Source organism: Hyposmocoma kahamanoa, unplaced genomic scaffold, assembly GCF_003589595.1.
Source record: "Hyposmocoma kahamanoa isolate Upper Pololo Valley unplaced genomic scaffold, ASM358959v1 99125, whole genome shotgun sequence".
Lineage (NCBI taxonomy): Eukaryota > Metazoa > Arthropoda > Insecta > Lepidoptera > Cosmopterigidae > Hyposmocoma > Hyposmocoma kahamanoa.
This window is the reverse complement of record NW_020655798.1, coordinates 1-21320: the sequence shown is the minus strand read 5'-3', so window position 1 is coordinate 21320 and position 21320 is coordinate 1. Positions and strand designations below refer to the sequence as shown.

Genomic DNA, 21320 nt, shown 5'->3' with positions numbered 1-21320 from the left:
GAAATTAAAAGGACACGGGAGGGGATAATGTCCAAATCGCAGTGTCGCGGCAACCATTGGATGAAATGATTAACTTTAGATACTTGGGCAGTTTGATAACAAGTGATTCCAGGTGTACCTTGGACATAGTTTCACGAATCGCAATGGCTAAAAGGGCTTTCAAGAACAAAAAACATCTATTAAAAGCAAAAATTTCAAAAAAGACTAGGAAACGATTAATAAGTGTATATTTGGAGTATTGCATTGTATAGCAGTGAGACGTGGACAATGACACAGAGAGACAGAGAACGATTGGAGGCATTTGAAATGTGATGCTGGAAAAGAATAGGGATGTTAAGAATAGTGAATGAAAGGAGAAGCTTATAAAAGACAATAGAGAACCGAAGGGGGAAAATGTTTGGTCATCTGATGCATCACGACGGTTTTCTTAGAAGCATAATAGAAGGAAAGAGAGGTAGAGGAAGACCGAGACGAAGTTATTTAGATCAAATATATATAGAGATAATCTAAATATCAGATAAAGGAAAAAGTTAATGTCGTGTTGAATCGTGAAATCAAAGCTAAAGCGCTAAACAGATATGATTGGAGATTACTCCACCGACAAGAGCTTAGCTCTTAAATGAGAAGAAGAGAATTTTCTTTTAAGTTATTTTCAGGATTTTATAGAATCAGGCGAGGTACATCCTATCGTATAACTTCTTTGGACAATATCATTAAGTGTATTATATATTTTTTGTAACATCGTCATTTATTAGTAAATACTTACACCATTTGATCTATCAAAACAATGTTTCCCCATTGTCTTCCGGTTACTCACCTTAACAAGTCCCATGAGCTTATACTTTCACCAGAAGTGCAAAATGTCATTGGTTGTTGAACCACGAAAGATGATTGCGGTACTCGGGAAAGTTATTTAGGCTACACCATGTTGTTTACAAGTCATTATTGCATGATGATTTATGTCCGCGTACGTACCGAGTTTTATTTATAGGATGGCAAGTGACTGGACGTGCGCCTGGTGGTAAGCGACACGCCTATCTATAGCAGTTGCAGTGCCACTCAGAGCTTTAAAGCGCAAAGATCTGAGGGGCACTGCTGTTGCGTGCTTGTAATTTCACTAGCACCCTTATCTTTCAAAATTGCTATCAAGCAGTACCTAATGCTCACATTACTGCAGAAATAGGTAAGTATAAAACTTAGAACTAATCTAGAGCAAATTTAGAGCTGATATTTCTTTCTTAACTTTGTAACAAACCTACTTTATGTATTAGACGGCCTTAATGACAGAATGTTTACTTTTAGTTCACTAAAAATCCGCTAGATGGCATTGATCAATTTGGCGTTAATTCTGAATCGCAGTGTTAAGATTTTGCATCGAATGGTTACTACTCTCACACAATTTTGTTGTGTTGAGAAATCGGAGAGATCAGAGAATATCGAAAACTCAGTAAGGCAAACTAGGAATTGAGTCCCTTCTTGGGAACGCTGCCCAGAAGGTCCGGGCAGCGGGATATTGACGTACTTATCATACAGGGTGAAACTTTGCCCATCATACAGATTGAAAAACAAGCGTCTTGGAACGGTTTCCAGGAGTCGAGTCCCTTCTTGGGAACAACTATACGGACTTTCCGCACATAGGGTGTAAAGCAATTGACTCCAAAATAAACAATGTTCTTCAACATCTTGTAGTTTGACTGGACCGTCGTAACGTCATCCCACGGCAGAGAAACCCTCCTTCTTTCCATTTTTAGCCAAAGGCAATTATTGGCTGCTAGCTTTAACGTGAAGTTATTTTAGACTTCATTCCCGATCTCTTTTCCCAGTCGAAAGGAATATTACTTTCACGGCTTTTCTCTGTATTAAACCCGTATTTTCTATTGATGAACAGAGGTCTAGAAAGGGAAAGAGTTTAAAGTTACACTCGGTGGGTTCTACAGGTAAGATATTTACAATGATTTGCATGTTGAGAAATATAATAAATAATAATAAAGGATTCGAAATAGACTTTTCACAGATGTCGCTACGGCAAAAAAGTCGTTAAAACCAAAACGCGTACGTTGACGCGTTTGACGCCATTGTGTGCAAGAGATGCGCGTCACTGGTGCGCTGCGTACGTGTCAGTCCCAACTCTGACCTTAGGATATTTTTTTATGTATTTGCTAACAAATTATGAGTCTGGTTACTTGAAAAAAAAGAAAAAATATCTGCAACAAGCACTTAAAAAATTTCAATTCAATGAGTAAAAGTTATCCGACTTCCTATTTCGAGATGTCAAAGGAAGTATTAACCAGTCTATGTGTATCCGTATCTCTGTTGGTCATTAATGGATTTATGCTGTGCAACGATGTCACGGTTCCAATCAATTATGAAACGCAACAAATTACTATATCCATGAAGCGGTTTCAATCCATTCGACGGCATGGGGTTTGCAATCTCCACAGTGTTTTATTCATGCGTAGTATGAAGCCATTTCATTTTGCCTATATGCGGTTTTGAAACAAATTAGAAAAAAAAGAAAATCTGTTTTGGTTTTTTCGGTGACTTTTGACAAAATACGCAAATCAAACCGTGCCGGACGCTATGCCGACTAAGCCAAGGAACGAACCAGTGGACGTCACGAATTTTTCTATCTTTGCATTTGGTTTTTGATTGATTGATTGATTGATTGTGGTTTTCAACGACTTTTTAGCCGTAACGCCATCTACGAAAAATCTATGAAAGTATTTCATCACCCAGTTAGTTAACTTTACAGCTACCAGCGCTGGCTAGAGTCGCTATTAACTGTAATTAAATTTGTATTGAATTACTCCACTAGTTTGTTATAATTATTAATACAAACATCGAACACTTAGAAAAAATTACTAATAAATTATAACAAACTAGTGCAGTAATTTCACAAAGAATAATTGAATATCAATTCAATATAAATTTAACAAACATGATAAATTTATCTAAAATAAACTTTTAAGTTTGTTTTATACTATCTGACACTTTTTAGAGCTGTATTGGGTAGTAACTTAAAAGTGCAAGCTTTCTCTCCGACGACTCCCGCATTTTGCACAGAGTTGTCATCGCATAGAGAGAGCTAGTTAAATTACTTTTATTTTTGTATAAAAGTAAAATCTCGTCAGATTATCAAAAGTCGTAGAACAAAATGATGTCAGTAAAACAGTCCTGTGAGGTTATTACTATTTTACGAAACCCTATATTCTTTTATTGCTTCATCATTTTATTATACTTTGTTGTTTTTTTTTTGTTTTGTTTGTCTAAGTATTATTAATCTCTTTTTTTATCTACGTGTTGTAGCGTTGCAATAAATGTTTTTCTATTCTATTCCCATTTATTGGTGGTCACTCTTCTCCAAGAAATCCTAGGTAGTCTGTGGTCGTAACTAAATCTTTATTACTAAGGGATATAAACGTGAGGCGGGGTCTACCACGTCCCTTAGGCTGGTTACTCACGTCAAGGACTTTCCTTGTCATATAATCAGGCGGCGGCTCTCTAGCAACTTTATCGGGATAGGCCTCACTTTAAAACTGCTTCTGATATGATGTGGATGTATATTTTATACGCGTATAGATAAAAGCACTTTTAACGTACGATCCCGTAATATAGCTTTATTACACCAAGGGTACTTCTGTTCGTACCTGTTACTATCATGTACTTGTACGTGACTTGGTCTTTTTAAGGATATTGTCGTTCTGATTGAGATATGTACGCCGAGGTCGACCCTTTCCCTTTTCTCTATTAACATTACCTTTATGATTTATTTTTTAAATTATCGTCTGTATACTTTTTAGACCGCACTTACAACGAAAAAGTGACCAAGTGATAAAAGTAACGATCAACAACGCGCCAACCGCACGCTCTGCGTGTCAAACCGCGTCGCTCATATGATTTCTCTAAGTATTAACAAAAATTAAATTTAGAACTGTTTATTTGAATATAAAACTACCTACAATTGTTTTGTTTACTATTCTAAAGTTATAATGTTGTTAATCGACTTCAAAAAAAGGAGAAGGTTTTCAATTCGACTGTATATATTTTTTTGTATGTATGTTACGCGATAATTCCGGTATTTGTGAACCTTTTCTCACGATTCTTTTTTTGTTGGAAATAGGGTACCTCCATAGTGGTCCCATTTAATTTTGAAGAAAATCATCCACCTCTAAGGGTGGCTGGTCACGCATGAAGATTCATTTTTATAAATAGCGCCTAAATTTTAGTATAATGAGCAATTATTTTAATGGTTGATTTTGCTATTCATTAATTCAAGGCGTTCTTTTCTCTCTCAATATACTTTGAGTAGTGAGAACCGATTTTTATTATCTCCTGTGTCAAGTCCCGTATAGTGGCGAACTAGGGGATGAATCCGGGTTTGCGCACTTTCCGGTAACCGATTTCAATAAAACTTGGTAATTATATGTAATTCCACGTACTTTTGAGGTCGGTTTTTTTAATACTCTGCACTGAGATTATTTACAATAACATTTTAGTGCTTTAGTTAGCTTCCCATCTGAACCTACACGCATTACAATTTGTTTACTTACTATAGATCTAATTACTATAAATCAGTTCTATGTTGATCTAGAACAAGGTTACGCTTTACATTTCTTTTGTCTTGCTTTTTACTTCCTTGCTTTTTCACAATATTAGTCGATACTCTACCAAATCTATAGTCTAATCTATACCCTAACATTTCAACTTTAGAGGTGTTAGTGTTTTTGAGTGCGATATTGGGAACTAAAATACACACTAAGATTTAAAATTTAGAAATTATTGTAAAATAATACGGTACGTAGCAATACAGTCTTTTGGTTTAAAATTACACACGTGTTGCGGGGCGCCGATTTGGCGAAAACCCTCAAATAGCGCAAATGTCTCACGAGTGGGAGTCTAGTACCATTTGTCGTGGCTCAAATTTTAACAATAACGACATTCTATCATGTCAAACCAAAACACTGCAAGGTTCAGTACAGTGTTTTATAATTTCATAACAACTTTCGAATGTTGAAGAGGGTGAAGATATTTATTCGTTTTTCAATACAAATATTACCTTATTCTCCAAAGTAAAATTATAATGGCTAAATAGAGTTTTTTAATATCTAATGCAAAACGTAAGTTAAATTTATCTTTTTATGTTATTAACCTGAAAAATTTATAATAACCGCAAAGTCTTTTGCACAGCTTTTTCTCAAAATGCTGTTTTTGATAGCGCTGCTCGTATGAGAGAATCTCTCAAGTTTCTAAGATCTAAAGTTTTACTCCAACAGTTATGTAAACTTTTTCTTAAAGTGTTTGCAATAAAGTTTGCGCTGTTACAAATATGGGGAACAAACTCCGAGAAAAGTTTTGCTGCGACGTTGTTGCGCTACCGATTAACAGTAGAGAAGAGACAGGCAACTCAGTAGACGAACGGCTGTTTTTCAAATTCTGCGTTGGGTATTTTTGTGAATTTTTAATAGCAACACCTCTAGGGAAGGAAAACATCGAAGAAAGTTAACAACACTTAGAAAAAACTCCTTCGATCCGGCAGGATTCGAACCGACGTCTTCTAGCAAACCGTGCCAGACGCTATGCCAACTAAGCCACGGAACGAACCCGCGGACCTCACCGTCGACTTTTTAGCCGTAGCGCTATCTATGAGAAATCTATGAAAGTATTCCATCACCCAGTTAGATACCTTTAGAGCTACCAGCCCCGGCTAGGGATGTCGCTATTACGCCGATGACACGCTGGTGGCCGTCCGGGGGACCACCTTCCAGGAGGCGGCCCGAAGAGCCTCAGTAGCGGCGGACATGGTGGTCCGCCGAATACAACTGCTGGGGCTCGAGGTCGCCGTGCCGAAGACGGATGTGGCCGTCTTCGGCGGGAGGGGTAGAGGTTGGGCGGTGCCGGCAGGCGCCCACATCTCCATCGCGGGAGTGCCGGTCCCGGTCAAGTCCCAGATGAAATATCTGGGACTTGTCCTGGACCGGCGATGGAACTTCGGGGAGCATTTCCGGCAACTTGCTCCCCGAATAGTGGGCGCCGCATCGGCGTTGGGCAGGTTCCTGCCCAACCTCGGGAGGCCGGGAGCCCCATGCAGAAGGCTATACGCCGGGGTGACTCGGAGTATGGCCTTATACGGGGCTCCCATTTGGAGTGGGGCCATATCAGCGGCGACGAAGGCGCTGCTGAGGAGGCCCCAGAGGGTGGTCGCCCTGCGAATGTGCAGGGCGTACAGGACGGTGGCCTGCGCTGCCGCATGCGTCCTCGCCGGTACTCCGCCGTGGGACCTCGAAGCCGAGGTCCTGGCGGAGGTCCGCACCTACCGGCGGGGAATGAGGGACCGAGGCGAGCGACCCGCTCCCCAAGAGGTGAAGCGGGAGCGCCGCCTCGCGGCGCTGCGCATGCGGGACCGGTGGAAAGAGGGCTTGGCGGATCCCCCCTATGGCGCTCGTACCATAGAGGCAATCCGCCCTGTCCTCGTAGAGTGGGTAAACCGGTCCCACGGGCCACTGTCGTACCACCTTGTGCAGGTGCTGACCGGGCACGGCTGCTTCGGTCACTACCTGCACAAGGTGGCGAGGAGGGAACCGTCCCCGTCGTGCCACGAGTGCGGCGCTGCGGATGACACCGCGCAGCACACCCTAGAGGTGTGCAGCCGGTGGGATGAGCAGCGCCGCACTCTGACGGGGACTGTAGGGCAGGACCTCTCGCTGCCGAGCGTGGTTGCCGCCATGCTCGATAGCGAGGAGTCCTGGGAGGCGGTGGCCTCCTTTTGCGCAGAGGTTATGTCGCAAAAGGAGGCCGCGGAGCGGGTGCGCGAGGACGCGGCGGACGCGCACCCGCTCCGGCGCAGACGTACGGGGAGAAGGCGAAGGCAGTTCGCTGCTCGCCTGATCCCCTAGTGAGACCAGCGGGCTCTGGACAGGGACTCCGGAGCCTGCATTGCACGGCCTCACTCGTCTGGGGCGCGGGTCGGAGGACAACCGACTCGCCCCTCCGTTGGCGCGGGAGCCCTGGCGTAAGCTAGGGCGGCCGGGCGGCGTCGTGGTGAATGTTCACTGATCCCATGGCGCCGACTCAACCGGCGAGAGGGAAACCCGGGGGGGTTTTAGTGGGGTAGGCCCTCCAGTCTGGAGGGAGAGTCCCCACATAACCCCTGAGTCTCCCTGGGCTCAGGGGTATCCATAAAGATTCCCCCCCCGTAAAAAAAAAAAAAAAAAAAAAAAAAGGGATGTCGCTATGCTAGAAGACGTCCGTTTGAATCCGGCCGGATCAAAGGTATTTTTTCTAAGTATTCGATCTTTGTATTAATAATTATAATAAACTAGTGGAGTAACTTCACAAAAAATAATTGAATATCAATTCAATACAAATTTAAAGTTAGTGTGAAGTCACCAAACTACATTGAGCCAATGTTGAACCATGACCTAAATGTGACGTCATATAGATATTAGTTAAACAATTTATTCACTGATATTGGTATGAATTTGATGACATGAGTTTGATATAACACAAATTAAACAGAAAACAAAAAACATAACATGATTATATAATAGCCATGATAGGGCGCTGACTCAGCATATGCTAAAGTGTCGTAATGCGCTGGTTTTCATTCAGGACCAACGAGGGATTGAGTCATTTGTAACCAAAAGTATAACGAATATATATAAAGGTATACATTGAAATAATGTACATAATAAAGTGTAAATAGTGCATAAAATGACCTATTTGGTATAGCCGCTCATGCGATGCGCTCATCCTACCACAAAATGGCGGCTATTTGGTTTCGCAAATTAAAAAAGGATTCAGTTTAAATACAAGTTTTTAAAAATAAAAATTATTATTCTGCATTGCTAAATAAATACCCTCCATACTACAATAAAAACATCTCAAATAAAATGCAGTAATACACCCCAAAAACCTGCACTTAAAAAGCACTAATGAAATTTTTGGTGTACTTGGGTAAATATGATAATATTCCGTTTGAGTGGTTCTAATGTTTACCATGAAATTACTCCTTAAAGTATAGTTTATAAATATTTATATTCAGGGTAAACTTAAAAAACGCAACTTACGGTATGTTTTCAATAAATAAACACCGACATCACCAGCCCAAACAATAACACACACGATTGTCGTGACGTATTTTTGGAGGTTGTTTATTTTTTTAAATGACAGACCCAGGCACTAAAAACTTTATGGTTTGCTAGAGTAGTTACCGAAATAGCAATTAGTATTAGTTCTTTTACCTGTTATAACTTCGATATCCGATAAATCGGTATAAAATCATCACCGGCACCTCTAGGTGTGGTATGCTTCCACAGACGCATCTCACGCAATCGCGTGAGCAGATATAAGTGCATGAGCGATTGTGAATATACGTACAGCTGTAGGAGTAAATTGTGATTTTAAATAGGTTTTTTTGTAGGTAGGTTTGTAAGTAGGTGTAAATGAGTGCTGTCAAATTAATTTATTTTTATCCGACTTCAAAATAAGAAGGAGGTTCTAAATTCGACTGTATGTTTTTTTTGTATGTATGTTACGCGATAACTCCGGTATTTGTAAACCGATTTTCATGATTCTTTTTTTGTTGGACAGAGGGTACATTCATAGTGGTTCTATTTAATTTTGAAGAAAATCATCCACCTCTAAGAGTGGCTGCACACGCATGAAGATTCATTTTTATTAGTGCCTAAATTTTATTGTTAGGAGCAATTATTTTAATGGTTGATTTTGCTATTCTCTAATTTAAGGCGATTTTTATTATCTCAAGTGCCAAGTTCCGTATAGTGGCGAACTAGGGTATGCATTCAGGTTTGCGCACTTTCCGGTAACCGATTTCAAAAAAACTTGGCAAATAGATGTAATTTCACGTACTATTGAGGTCGATTTTTTAGTACTCTATACTGAGATTATGATTGAAATAACCAAGTTGGTGTCATTATGACTATATCTTCAAAATGACCTGATCAGCACAAAGACTATATCCATAAACGACCACATGTGCAGAAAGACTACTTGTTACAATGACTTTGTAGCAAAATGATTAGTTACTTAAATAATCCTATCGGAAACGGACCACATGTTAATGTTTTTTTAATATAATTACCAAGTCACAAGCCGAACAAGTCGTAAACGAGACACCGATCTATAGCAGTTGCAGCACCACTTAAAGCTTTGAATCGCAAAAATCTGAGGGACACTGCCTGTAATTTCACCAACACCTTACTCTTCAAAACCGGAACATAGTAACACTCACATTACTGCTTGGCGGTATAAATTGTTAAGGTAGGTAAGGTAGGAAGTAGTGCCACTTCCCTGGACGGCTCTTTCACAAGACGCTCTGCTGTTACTAAATAAGGTACCCAAGTATAACCGCTCGCGCGTTGCGCTCCTCCTACCGCAAAATGGCGGCTATTTGGTTTCGCAAATTAGAAAAGCATTCAGTTTAAATACAAGTTTTTATAAATAAAAATTATTATTCTGCATTGCTAAATAAATACCCTCCGTACTACCAACAAAAACATCTCAAATAAAATGCAGTAATACACCGCAAATCCTGCACTTAAAAAGCACTAATGAAATTTTTGGTGTACTTGGATAAATATGATAATATTCCGTTTGAGTGGTTCTAACGTTTACCATGAAATTACTCCTTAAAGTATAGTTTATAAACATTTATATTCAGGGTAAACTTAAAAAACGCTACTTACGGTATGTTTTCAATAAATAAACACCGAAATCACCAGCCCAAACAATAACACACACGATTGTCGTGACGTATTTTTGAAGTTGTTTATTTTTTTAAATGACAGACCCAGGCATTAAAATCTTTATGGTTTGCTAAAGTAGTTACCGAAATAGCAATTAATATTAGTTATTTTACCTATTATAACTTCGATATCCGATAAATCGGTATAAAATCAACACCCGCACCTCTAGGTGTGGTCGACGGCTGCATGTATCGCGTGAGCGGTTATATTGACTTTGTTTTCGATGTAATGTAAAAAAAGCGTGTCAGTATATTTCTGTTAAAAGTCAATTAGTGTCAACATTTTGCCGCATTCAAAGAGAATAACGACTACTCTACACTACTCGGCCTCGATGGAGCAAAGACAAAACTTATTAGCAACAACTTTCTTGTGGAGTCAGACAACTTCTCGAGCACCGCAGAAAAGCGGCAGTTGTCAGTTTTCTGTCGGATACGTTTCAGAGAGTGTACGCAGGAACTTTTTAATTTAGTTCCATGTTCATTATTAGGTTGACTAGAACGTTCGGTATACTCCATCCTTAAATTGTTGATCGACTTTTTTTTTTGAGAGTATGTTATGGGTATGTTTGATATTGATGATTCTTTTATTGTTAGACAGCGGGAACTTTGGTTTATTATCCCATTTACATATTCCACCTCTAAGGGTGGCAAACCAGGGGATGAATTCGGTTTCGCAGTAACCGATTTCAATAAAACTTAGCAAATAGATGTAATTCCTCCAACTTTGGAGGTCGATTTTTTTAGTACTCTATACCGAGATTATTTTAAAATACTAAGTAACGGGACCAACAAATTGATTGGTAAGCAACGTGCCTGTATATAACAGTTGCAGTGCCACTCAGAGCTTTAAATCACAAAGACATAAGTTGACAAGTCCCATACGCCTGTAATTTCAATTTCATGTTCAATATGAGCATTACTGCTTGGCGCAGAAATAGGTAAGGTGGCAGTACTTCCCTGGACGAACTGTTTCACAAGGATCTCTACTGCTCTTTCCTAATCAATATAGCGAAAGAACGGACTACACTACCGGCATCTGTGTTTCTCGAGAAGTCCAGTTCAGTGGGCTACCACAACCTCTTAAAACAATATTACTATAAACTTACATTGACTTTTCGTACCATGACGCGCTTGAAGTAAGCTTATTATAATATTACAACTATGATGTTTTATTGGCTGCTTTGTGACTATTCATTCACTCAGTTCGCACTACGATGTAACTTAACATTAAAGTGATATTGTTCTTATATAAAATTTAGCTTAAAATAGTTACATGGATGTAATGGAAACCATATTATTTTCGAATTTATTGTCTACATGTTGATTTGTAATGATTAGAAATTAAGTTGAACTTATTTATTTACATATATCTCTTCAATATTTTGTTTTTTTTTTTTTTATAGTACATAAGAAATAATTTCTCGTTAGCGAGAAGCCAGTAGCAGCTGTGACGTCGACACCCAGAAACCTGGGGGTCTACTCCCCTTCTTCGTCCGGCTATCTATCATATATTCATTCTATATACTCCGTCCCTTACCTATTTCTGTCGCCAAGCAGTAATGTTAGTATTACTGCGTTCCGGTTATGGGCGCTGGTGAAATTACAGGCACATGGGACGAGTGACAGGCGCAGTGGCAGTGTCCCTCAGAGCTTTGCAATTTAAATCTTTGAGTGGCACTGTAATTGTCATGGACAGTCGTGTAGCTTGCCATCAGGCGCAAGACAATGTTATAAAAAAAAAGCCTCGCACTAGGGAAACCCTGGGTCGCGGGCGCCATGGACACACACATAGACAACCACATATTACACCCAAACTCACGAGAGAAATAAATGTAAGCTATACAAATATTTCTCGCGGCCCGGGAATCGAACCTGGGACCTCTGCATGGCAGTCCGGCATGGTAAGCTTTCGGCCACCGAGGCAGTTATAGGCTATGGTAGTATATTAGGCAATTTAGCTGCCAGCGCTTGGGTCTCCTGTTCGGTCCATTAATTTTTAAGATATCGATGAATAACAGGAATAATGGCCTATTCAGAAAACACCTATTGATCTGGAAAATGGATTAAAAATACTGAGGCGTAAGCTGCTGTAAAGCCGGCGAATCAAATTCAGCCTCAGTGGTTGTTATAACGAATAGAGAGCTCGGTAAGTACCTTATTTAAAATAAAATGTTGTGCATTCTAAATTCAGCTGAATGATTACCAGTAATTACAGGTTCCTTAACACGGTATGAATTCTATTTAATATATACCGCTATACGGTTACGAGTTGACAGCTTTAAAAACAGAAATCACCATCTTCTGCATCTCGATTACATGTGACGTTACTATTGTCTCAATTTTTTTTCCGACAAACCACACTCACTGTGTCCGCACGCGAAACTGTACTCGAAGCATTTTTTTATTATTATTGTTGTAAACACTAGACTTAGGCTTGGGTTCCACCCCTATATTGTGGATATTCTAGGGGTACACACAGAGCTTTATACTCCCACATTTACATGGCGAACGGGTATGTAGTGGAAATGCATTCCTATTCCTAGTATGCTACAACTGGGGGCCTTTTTCAAAGCTAAAGTAAATAGGCATTATTTAGGTGTGTATGCTCCATCGTCGTACTTATCATCACTTTCTATCAGGTGAGATGGGCTCAAATCAAGAAGTCAAAATGTGCAATACAAAGAACTCATGTTCTTTTTATTCCAGTTTTTTATATCACTCCTATGTCGAAGATAATCCAAGAAGCATTACGCTTCCACATTTACTTAGCGAACGGCTATAGCGTGGAATTCCCGCTTGCAGGTTTATTCCCTAAATGCTAGAACTGGGACTTTTTCAAGGCATTATTAAATTGTGCATGTTCCATGTCGACCTTATTGTCGCTTTCTATCAGGTGAGATGAGTTTATATGTGCACTTATATTTTAAAAAAGCACCGGGTTGCAAAAACCGGAATAAAAAGCCCTGATAGTAAGAAACCAGTAATGAGTCATAATTATTTAGTGAATAAACACAAAGGTCTTAAAATCTAAACTCAACCATGCAAGTTGTAAAAATTAAACCATTTTTGTTTAACGGGTATTCTTGAAAAGCATAAATATAGTAAGCATAACTATTAATAGAAAAAAAAAAAAATTAATTCCCCGGACTTCTATGCACACAATGGAAACACAATTTGCCTTGTTGTACATTGTACACGAGTTGTATTTTTACAAGTTTGTAGCAATTCTGTGTGAGCGGTGTCTGATGGTATAGTTTTTATGGAAAAGTGTAAATAAACAAACACGCTTTAGTAATTGTAAAATACCCTAATTCTGTTTGACAAAAATATAAATAAATAGAATTAAAAGGAGAATACGTACAAAAAAACCATAATTTAAAAAATGACTTATCAATCCGCCCTCGTATTTCCGATACTATACTCTCCTAACGTTGTATTTTTTAAATTAATTAATTTATTTATTATACTATATCATTCAACGTTTCAAAATTGTGCAAATACGTGACGGACACAAAATATCTACATTGCAATACCAATGTTTACATTACACTCTTAAAAATAAAAATACGCACTAGAACCACACGAATATCAGTTTTTCCAATTTTTAACAGACTTCAAAAAAATAGGAGGAGGTTATACGTTCGGCTGTATGTATGTTTTATGCATGTTTTCCGATTTGTCCGTCAATTGTGAACCGATTTTTAAAATGATTTTTTGTTTGAAAGAGTGCACTCTCGTGGTGATCCCATTGTCACCAAGTCAGAAATTCTCCGTCAATTATGGACCAATTTTGAAAATTCTTTTTTTGTTTGAAAAGGTATACTCTCGAGGTGGTCCCTGATGCCGACAATCCTGGTCCGTGTTCGTTTCGGTTATCACAAATTTAAAAAACATTCCCGCAAATAAAAGTCGACTTTTCACTAGACACAATAGATGTAACCAACAAATCGCCATCATCATGGAAATCGTGAAAAGCCGATTAGAAAACTTTTGAGATCGTTTTTTTTTCAATGAATAAGTTACAATTATTCTTAAATGTATTCTATGATTTGCAAACAAATCATATAGGTAGTTGTTATAACAAATTCAAGATCAACTGAGCAGGTACTTTTAGCATCAGTTGTAGTGTTTGAAATAAAAATGTTATACATATGTGTGCTTATAAATCAATATATTATTATTATAACTTGCATCGGAGGTAAAAAAAAATTGAGTATAAATAACAGTGGTACATTCAATACCATCACTACAAGTTGTTTTCTTTCAAATTGCGAAGTATTTTTCTCGCAAACTCTCGAGCGTTCTAGTTTCAGAAACAAAAGGAACCAAAATGGCGGATAACAACTTTCCGTTCTCTACAAATGTGTCGCGAGATATTATTTTGCGAGTTAACTTCTATGAAAAAGGAGTTGTTTTGTGTTGGTTGTTATCTTTTTATTAATAAGCAAATGCATTGTATTTGTACCGCATAGTTTACGTTCCAGACTCATTGGATTGTTATGTAAATATTCATTCCGTGTGGCCGCCTCGTTAATTGCCAAAGAAGGGTCCTCAAAAGAAACAACCGATGTACGACAAACTTGTATTATAGACTAACTTTTACAAAAAAACATGCACACTGTATATGGGTTTGAAGTGACCAAAACGCTTGCGTGTTTTATCTCGATGTTCACGCCATTTATTGGCATTTTGGAGTATACATCGTGAATCTTGTAGAGAAATAATATCGCACTTGAAATCAAGTACCCTCTTAGCTCGAAATGGTAGAATGGAGAATACACAATTTAAAAATTTAAAATAAATACTGAATGGATCTTATTGCGAATGATGTAATTATTTGTAATTATAGCGGTAGCACCAACACCATCCTACGCGTTATAGCCGACCGTTTTGACTGTCCCATAATGTGGCATTTGATTCGACTGCATGTAGGGAAAATAGGAATTTGTTGTATTATATTTAATCATTATTTGATCTTATTATTATTATTACTGTTACTGTTACTGTTACTGCTTCTGCTACTGCTACTGCTAATGCTACTGCTACTGCTACTGCTACTGCTAATGCTACTGCTAATGCTACTGCTACTGCTACTGCTACTGCTACTGCTACTGCTACTGCTACTGTTTCTGCTTCTGCTACTGTTACTGTTACTGTTTTTTTTTATTTTTTTATTGTGACTCGGCAAAATGACTGCACCGCGCCTGATGGAAAGTGCGAATACAGTCCAGAGATGAGAGTAACGGATGGAAAACACAAATATCTTCACTCCGTCACTATCATTTTGCCGGTCTGGCCAAATGCTTCTTCACACTACGTTTGAAGGACCCGATGTTATAGAGGGGAGGGAATACATGCGCCGGGAGTTGGTTCCACAATTTGATGGTTCGGCATAAGAACGAATTGCCAAACTTTTTAGTGCGGGACGGTATTGAACTGACCGTCCAACTGTGGCAACGCAGTCCGGCACGTTTCTGTTACTATTGCTGTCGCTGTCGCTGTCCTTGCCGCTGTCACTGTCGCTGTCGCTGTCGCTATCACTATTACTATTATTATTATTATTATCTTATGATTTAGATTTCAATATTTAATTTTGATTTAACTTTTAATTTAATTTCAATTTATAAAGGAGGGAGGTTCTCTTCTCTATACCGTGGGATGAGGTTACCAATACAGCCAAGTGAAAACTCAAAGTTGTAATTCAGAAGATTTATTTTGCACCTTGTATGTCACTAATATAATTTCACCCTATATGCGGAAGGTCCGGGCAGTTTTTCCCAAGAAGGGATTAACTCCTGGAAACCGTTATAACAAATTTTATAATTTAAGAATATGGATCGTAGACATCTGAAATAAATTATTTATTATTATTATCTTAATTACAACGTCATTTAGTTATTTTTTTGAATTTTATAAACGTGTATTCTTAATTTCATAATTTTCAGTTACGACAGTATTTACTCTCGAGTGCTATATTATAGACGTAGAATAGAAACGAAACTTACTGTTACGCTTTTGCCTAAAAAATGCCTATTCACTCTGGCCTTGAATAACCCAAATTGTACTTTTCGGGAAACACAGTAGAGTATTCCATTTCTTTGCTGTACGCATCAGAAAGGAGGAAGCAAAGCGCTTAGTGCGATCAGGTGATATATCAACGACACAAGGATAGAGTGTTCCGGACCTGTTCTAACCGACCGAAGGAAAAACAGCGGAACTAAATTGAAAAGTCCCTGCGCACACTCCCCGAAATGTATCCGATAAAAGTTATATTGAGTGCGACAGTATAAAATATAACAATTTCCCGCGAAATAATGCCAGAAAATTAAATTATTGAATTTAAATCATAAGATTCCAAAGGGCGAAAGTTTTACTACTGCTACTCCAAATTTTATCATTTGGTGTTGTTTTACGAATAAAATTCCTAAAGTTTATTGCTGCAATAGAATTTTACAGATTTGCTATTTGTTGTTGGAAAACAAATAAATTTTTGTGCGAAATGAAGACAATAATTATCTCGTGTTATGAAAATCGGAAACAACGACGACTACAAACATCCAGACTCGAGACTATAAAGAACAGTTTTCTACATTGACCCTGCCGGAGATCGAACCCGGAACCTCAGAGTGCGACAATATAAAAACCGGTGTGCAAGCCACGCGACCACAGAGGTCGTCGAAGAAGAAGAAGAAATTCTATTTAACATAATTGGGAATGTAACGTTAGGATAAGAGTGAATGAGGAGAGCGAGAAAGAGGAACGAGGGAGTGAGAGAATATAAAAGAAAGTACAGTGGCGGGCGAAATCGGTTCACAAATCCCCCTTTTTTGAAGTCGGTTAATAAATATCAATAGACATTATAATTAATTAAGTTTTAATTGTAATTTGATACTGCCCTAAAGGATCTAGCCCGGACCCGGAAAACCGGAATCATTGTTTTTCTACAACACTGACCCAAGGACCTAAAGGTCGTTAATGTACTGCTTCCGGTACGGAACTTACGATTTTACAGCTTTACGTCATCTGAATTTCATAGATAGGCTTTTTCATTATTAAGGAGTAGATTAGTAGGTACGGTAAGTAGGTGGTGGTAAGTTCATTCAGGAATTCAACTTTACCTATCTCTGCCGCCAAGCAGAAATGTGACCATTATTGCGTTCCAGTCTTGAAGAGTCAGGGTGCTGGTAAAATTACATAGAACTTGTCAACTTATGTCTCAGGGTGACGGGCGCAGTGGTAGTGCCCCTCTAATCGTTGGTTTAAGACTCAGTGTGGCACTGCAACTGCCATGGACAGGCATGTCGCTTACCACTAGGTGCACGGCTTGTTTGTCCCGTCACTTGATGTCATAGAAAAAGGAACTAAGGTTATTCTGATTCAATCGCAGTCCAAACTCATTTCAGCGAAATTTAGTCGGAAATGCTACAACCTTGTCTCAGTCTCAAACTTTCCTGCTTTCTTTGGGATTTCGTGTACTATAAGTACCAGAGCAACCGTGGTTATTACCTAGAACACCTTGACCAGCACAAATTTAGAAAAGTTGACATCTAAAATTCACTTATAATTTTTTTAAATAAAAATTTGCGCATTTGACTTCCATCTCACGTGATGGAAACTGCTGATGAAATCGACGACGGAGCATACACACCTATATAATGCCTATTCACTCTCGCCTTGAAAAGGTCCGAGTTATATTGGGAACAAGTCTTCAGGCAGGGAATTCAACTCCATGGCCTTGCGCCATATAAATGTGGAAGCAAAACGCTTCTTGCGAATCGTTGAATACCAACAACGTAGGGGTTAACATCCCCGATGATGGAAAGGGGAAGGTGGAAATTGTTGGTGCAATTCCTCGCACAGTTTCCGTGATATATCCTGTAGAATACCGATAAGCAGGCAACTTTACTGTGGTTTTCAAGGCTCTGCAGCTTCGCATCTACTAGTTCCGAGTCACCTATAAGCCTCTTGGCACCTTTGTTGATTGAATCCAAGGTGGCCAGTTGGCACGTAGCAGAGCTATCCCATACGATCGGGCTTGAGCTTGGTATGGCTAAAGGATCTGTCCCGGTGTGAAGTGAAAATTGGTTCTGCTGGAAGTCGAAACCAGGGTTTTCTCATCCAGCGCCCAGAATCACAATTTTGCAGTCTGCCATCTCTCACGTCGCTTGGAATATTAGATTCAAATATTTAGAATACATTGCGTGTACACAGCGTGCTGAGCATTTTGCAATCTGAACCTTCTTAACAAAAGCTGGATTTAAATTTTAAATCAGAAAGAAGAAATGTCGTTATCGGTGTATATTGTTATTTTAAATGAAAAAATCGCAAACATGAAACACGTTTCGAAAACCAATTAAAATTTAAAAAACTGCCAAAGTGTGTTATATTGAAAAATAACAATGAAATTTACGAAATTCGGTTTAACATAAACAACATCATTACGACGTCAATCAAATAGATACGACATAAAATGCGGGTTGGAAACTTCACACGTTTCCTGAAGGTTGTCAACCAAATTCCGAAAAACTCAGAGGTGCTAACCCGCATTCAAACCTACTTCTGCACGGCAGTTACCACGGTTTTCAAACTAGGGCCATATAAATGTGAAAGCGAAATGTGAAAAACGAAAAAACTGCTAGTTCAAATAGCGCCGGCGTGGAGTCGTACCAACTGCAAATAGACTGCACTAGCAGTTGGCAGTCGTAAAGCAATCACATCAGCTGCATGAAAACTATAATCAGCAGTTCCATATACATTTTTTTTTATCATATACATGGTATGTTGTTGACGACCTCAGCCGATCAACGGTTTACACTATGGACGCTGGATGGGGAGGTCCTGGATGTAGATAATATCAATCATGCCTTTCAGGACAGGCAGAGATTACGGATGTTTTTAAAATTATTACTTGTCAACAGGTACCACAACAGTAGAATGATAAACTACGACGTGGAAAATGGCGTCAACGTGACTACAGACCCTGCTCAGAGGCTATCCGACTTGTTAATACCTGCGGCCACGGCGCTGCATGCTGGCAACTACACCTGTGTCCCGAATAATGCTGTCCCGGCTAGCATATACGTCCATATATTTAATGGTATGTGTCCCGAAATATCGTTTTTTTTTATAAGGAATAAGTGAAAAGTGTCCATGAGGTCGACGATGTAGCATGCATACTTTAATGATAATTATCTTTATAACATAGTGACTATTTTGAACCGACTTCAAAAAAGGAGGATGTTCTCAATACGGCTGTACGTTTCTTTTTGTATGTATGGAACCGATTTTGATTATTCTTTTTTTGTTGGAAAGATGGTACGTTAGTAGTTGTCCCATTTAATTTTGAAGAAAATATTCCTCCTCTAAGGTTGACTGTTCACGCATGAAAACTTATTTTTATAAATAGCACCTAAATTTTGTAAGTAGTAAATATTTTAATTGTCGATTTTGCTATGCTCCAATTGAAGGCGTTTTTCACTCAAGGACCGGTTTTTGTTATAAAAGTCAAAGTCAAAGTCAAATGATTTATTCACCAAGACATCACAGTACATTGGCTATAGGTAAGTCAAATTACAGAAAACACAGACTTAAATTATACAGGTACACATACTAGTAAAGTCTTAACATTATGATTTTTTGAGAAAATGAATATTCGCTTAGATTTGAATCCATAAATTCGTTGGTGTCATAAAATGCGTGATTTTCAAAGTAAAATTTTAATGTTTGCTTGAATGTAGCCATTTTCAAGTCAGTTACACTAAGTAGTAGTTTATTGTACATATTATTTTCATATTTACGCCCTGTTTTAACGTTTTTAGTAATCTGGTTTTATTTGTTACTAGTTTATGTTTACTTCTCGATGTATATACGTATGATATCTTCGCCATTTTATTTTTATCTCCTGTTAAGTCCCGTATAGTGGCGAACTAGGGGATGAATACGATTTTGCGCACTTTCTGGTAACCGATTTCAATAAAACTTGGCAAATGAATGTAATTCCACGAATTTTTCAGGTCGGTTTTTTTAGAACTCTGTACTGAGATTATAATTTCCCGAATTTAGATGTCCCGCTTTTTTATGCTAAGTATAGCATAAAAAACTATGGGAGTAGTGACGTAGTATAATAATAATAATAACTCTCCTCCTCCAAACCAGTATCGTAAAAAACATAATTATGCTTTTTTCGTAACCAGTTACGAACGAAAACTACAGTTTCGTTACACCCCGGACACTCCACACAACGGTCGAAAATTATTTACCTACTACTACTACATACAGCAAGGCGCTATCTGAACAAGCGCAAACGTGTGCGTGAGTGGCAGGGTTACCCATCACTTTCTCGCACTATTACGTTACGTGGTCTAACGCGAATCTGTTATCTATGATTTCTATTAGTAGAATCCTAATAATTATACATGTCTATTAGGTATCGATATATTATTCTATTTTTCATTAATTCACTAACTAGAGTAATATTGAAGATTTATTTCAAAAATACATTAAAATGTTATATTTCGGACATACTTTTAAGTAAGGTAACCAAGGTATTTGAAATTGCTTGTCCAAATTTAGTGAATAATTAGATCTATTCACTACCTACGTAATATTTATCGGCAGTACGAATAGAAAATTCGCGAAATCATGGCGTCTCATTTTATTTATATAATAAATCTGTATTTTTTGTACATACATGCATTACTCTATAGTAAATAAATGAAGAAAACAATGACTGAATGAGTCTCAGACATAAGTTTTTTCACTTGGTTTCATCTTTCGGAAAATGATGATAAGCAATTCATGACCATTATAAATAGTAATGTAAAATTATGTTTTATATTAACGCACAAGTTTCGTAATGAATAAATTAAAACTATATTCAAATATCAAAGCCGTCTTCGCGCGAAAACGGCTCGCCGGCAGCCTTGTTGTCGTTCAGTCAATGTGACCGGCAATGTGCGGTAGTGCGGTATCTAAAACTATGGAGGGGCGGAGAGTGTCCGTTCTCTTATTCTTTATTCTCTGGTTTCGTGCAAGTAGGTACAAAAAAGTCTTCGTTCACGACTGGTATCGTACAAAACATAATTATATTACTTTTGCAATTGGTTACGAACCACCGGTTTCGTACGCGGCCGAAGGTGATTAGAATACGGCTATTCTTAGGCTACGACTATTCTTAGCCGATATATTGAACCATACGTTACAAATGGTTCAAAATAGTGGCCATAAAATTGATTTTTTTTTTACTAACATAGTCATTAAGTTGAAACTACTAGCAATCTAAGGATTGACAATATTTTTTTTAATCTCCAGACATTTAGTGTCCCGTATTTTATGGCTGCACTTCTTGATTTCGTATATTAAATTGTCGTATAGCTGCGAAACATCATATTCATACACAAAAGTGTTCCCGTACAGACATAGTACTGTCCCAGTTAGCTTCTTAAGTTCAGAATTTACATACTTAACTAAGAGTGTGCAGGTGAATTTTGATGTCTCTTGTTTTAGTATCCCGCATATTCATATTCCTATTCAACGACTTGTATGTCCCGTTTTGACT

At 38.4% G+C, this 21320-nt stretch overlaps 1 protein-coding gene across 1 annotated transcript in view; it reads left to right on the top strand.

Annotated features, from left to right (window-relative positions):
- The window catches only part of LOC113239018 (leucine-rich repeat, immunoglobulin-like domain and transmembrane domain-containing protein 2), a gene marked incomplete at both ends in the record, with an annotated part of 20522 nt that extends 1662 nt beyond the window's left edge, over nucleotides 1–18860 (top strand). The window contains one exon of the mRNA XM_026475885.1: nucleotides 18682–18860. Coding sequence (XP_026331670.1) covers nucleotides 18682–18860 — 179 coding nt within the window. The remainder of the gene's footprint in view (nucleotides 1–18681) is intronic.
- Nucleotides 18861–21320: the final 2460 nt, after the last annotated feature.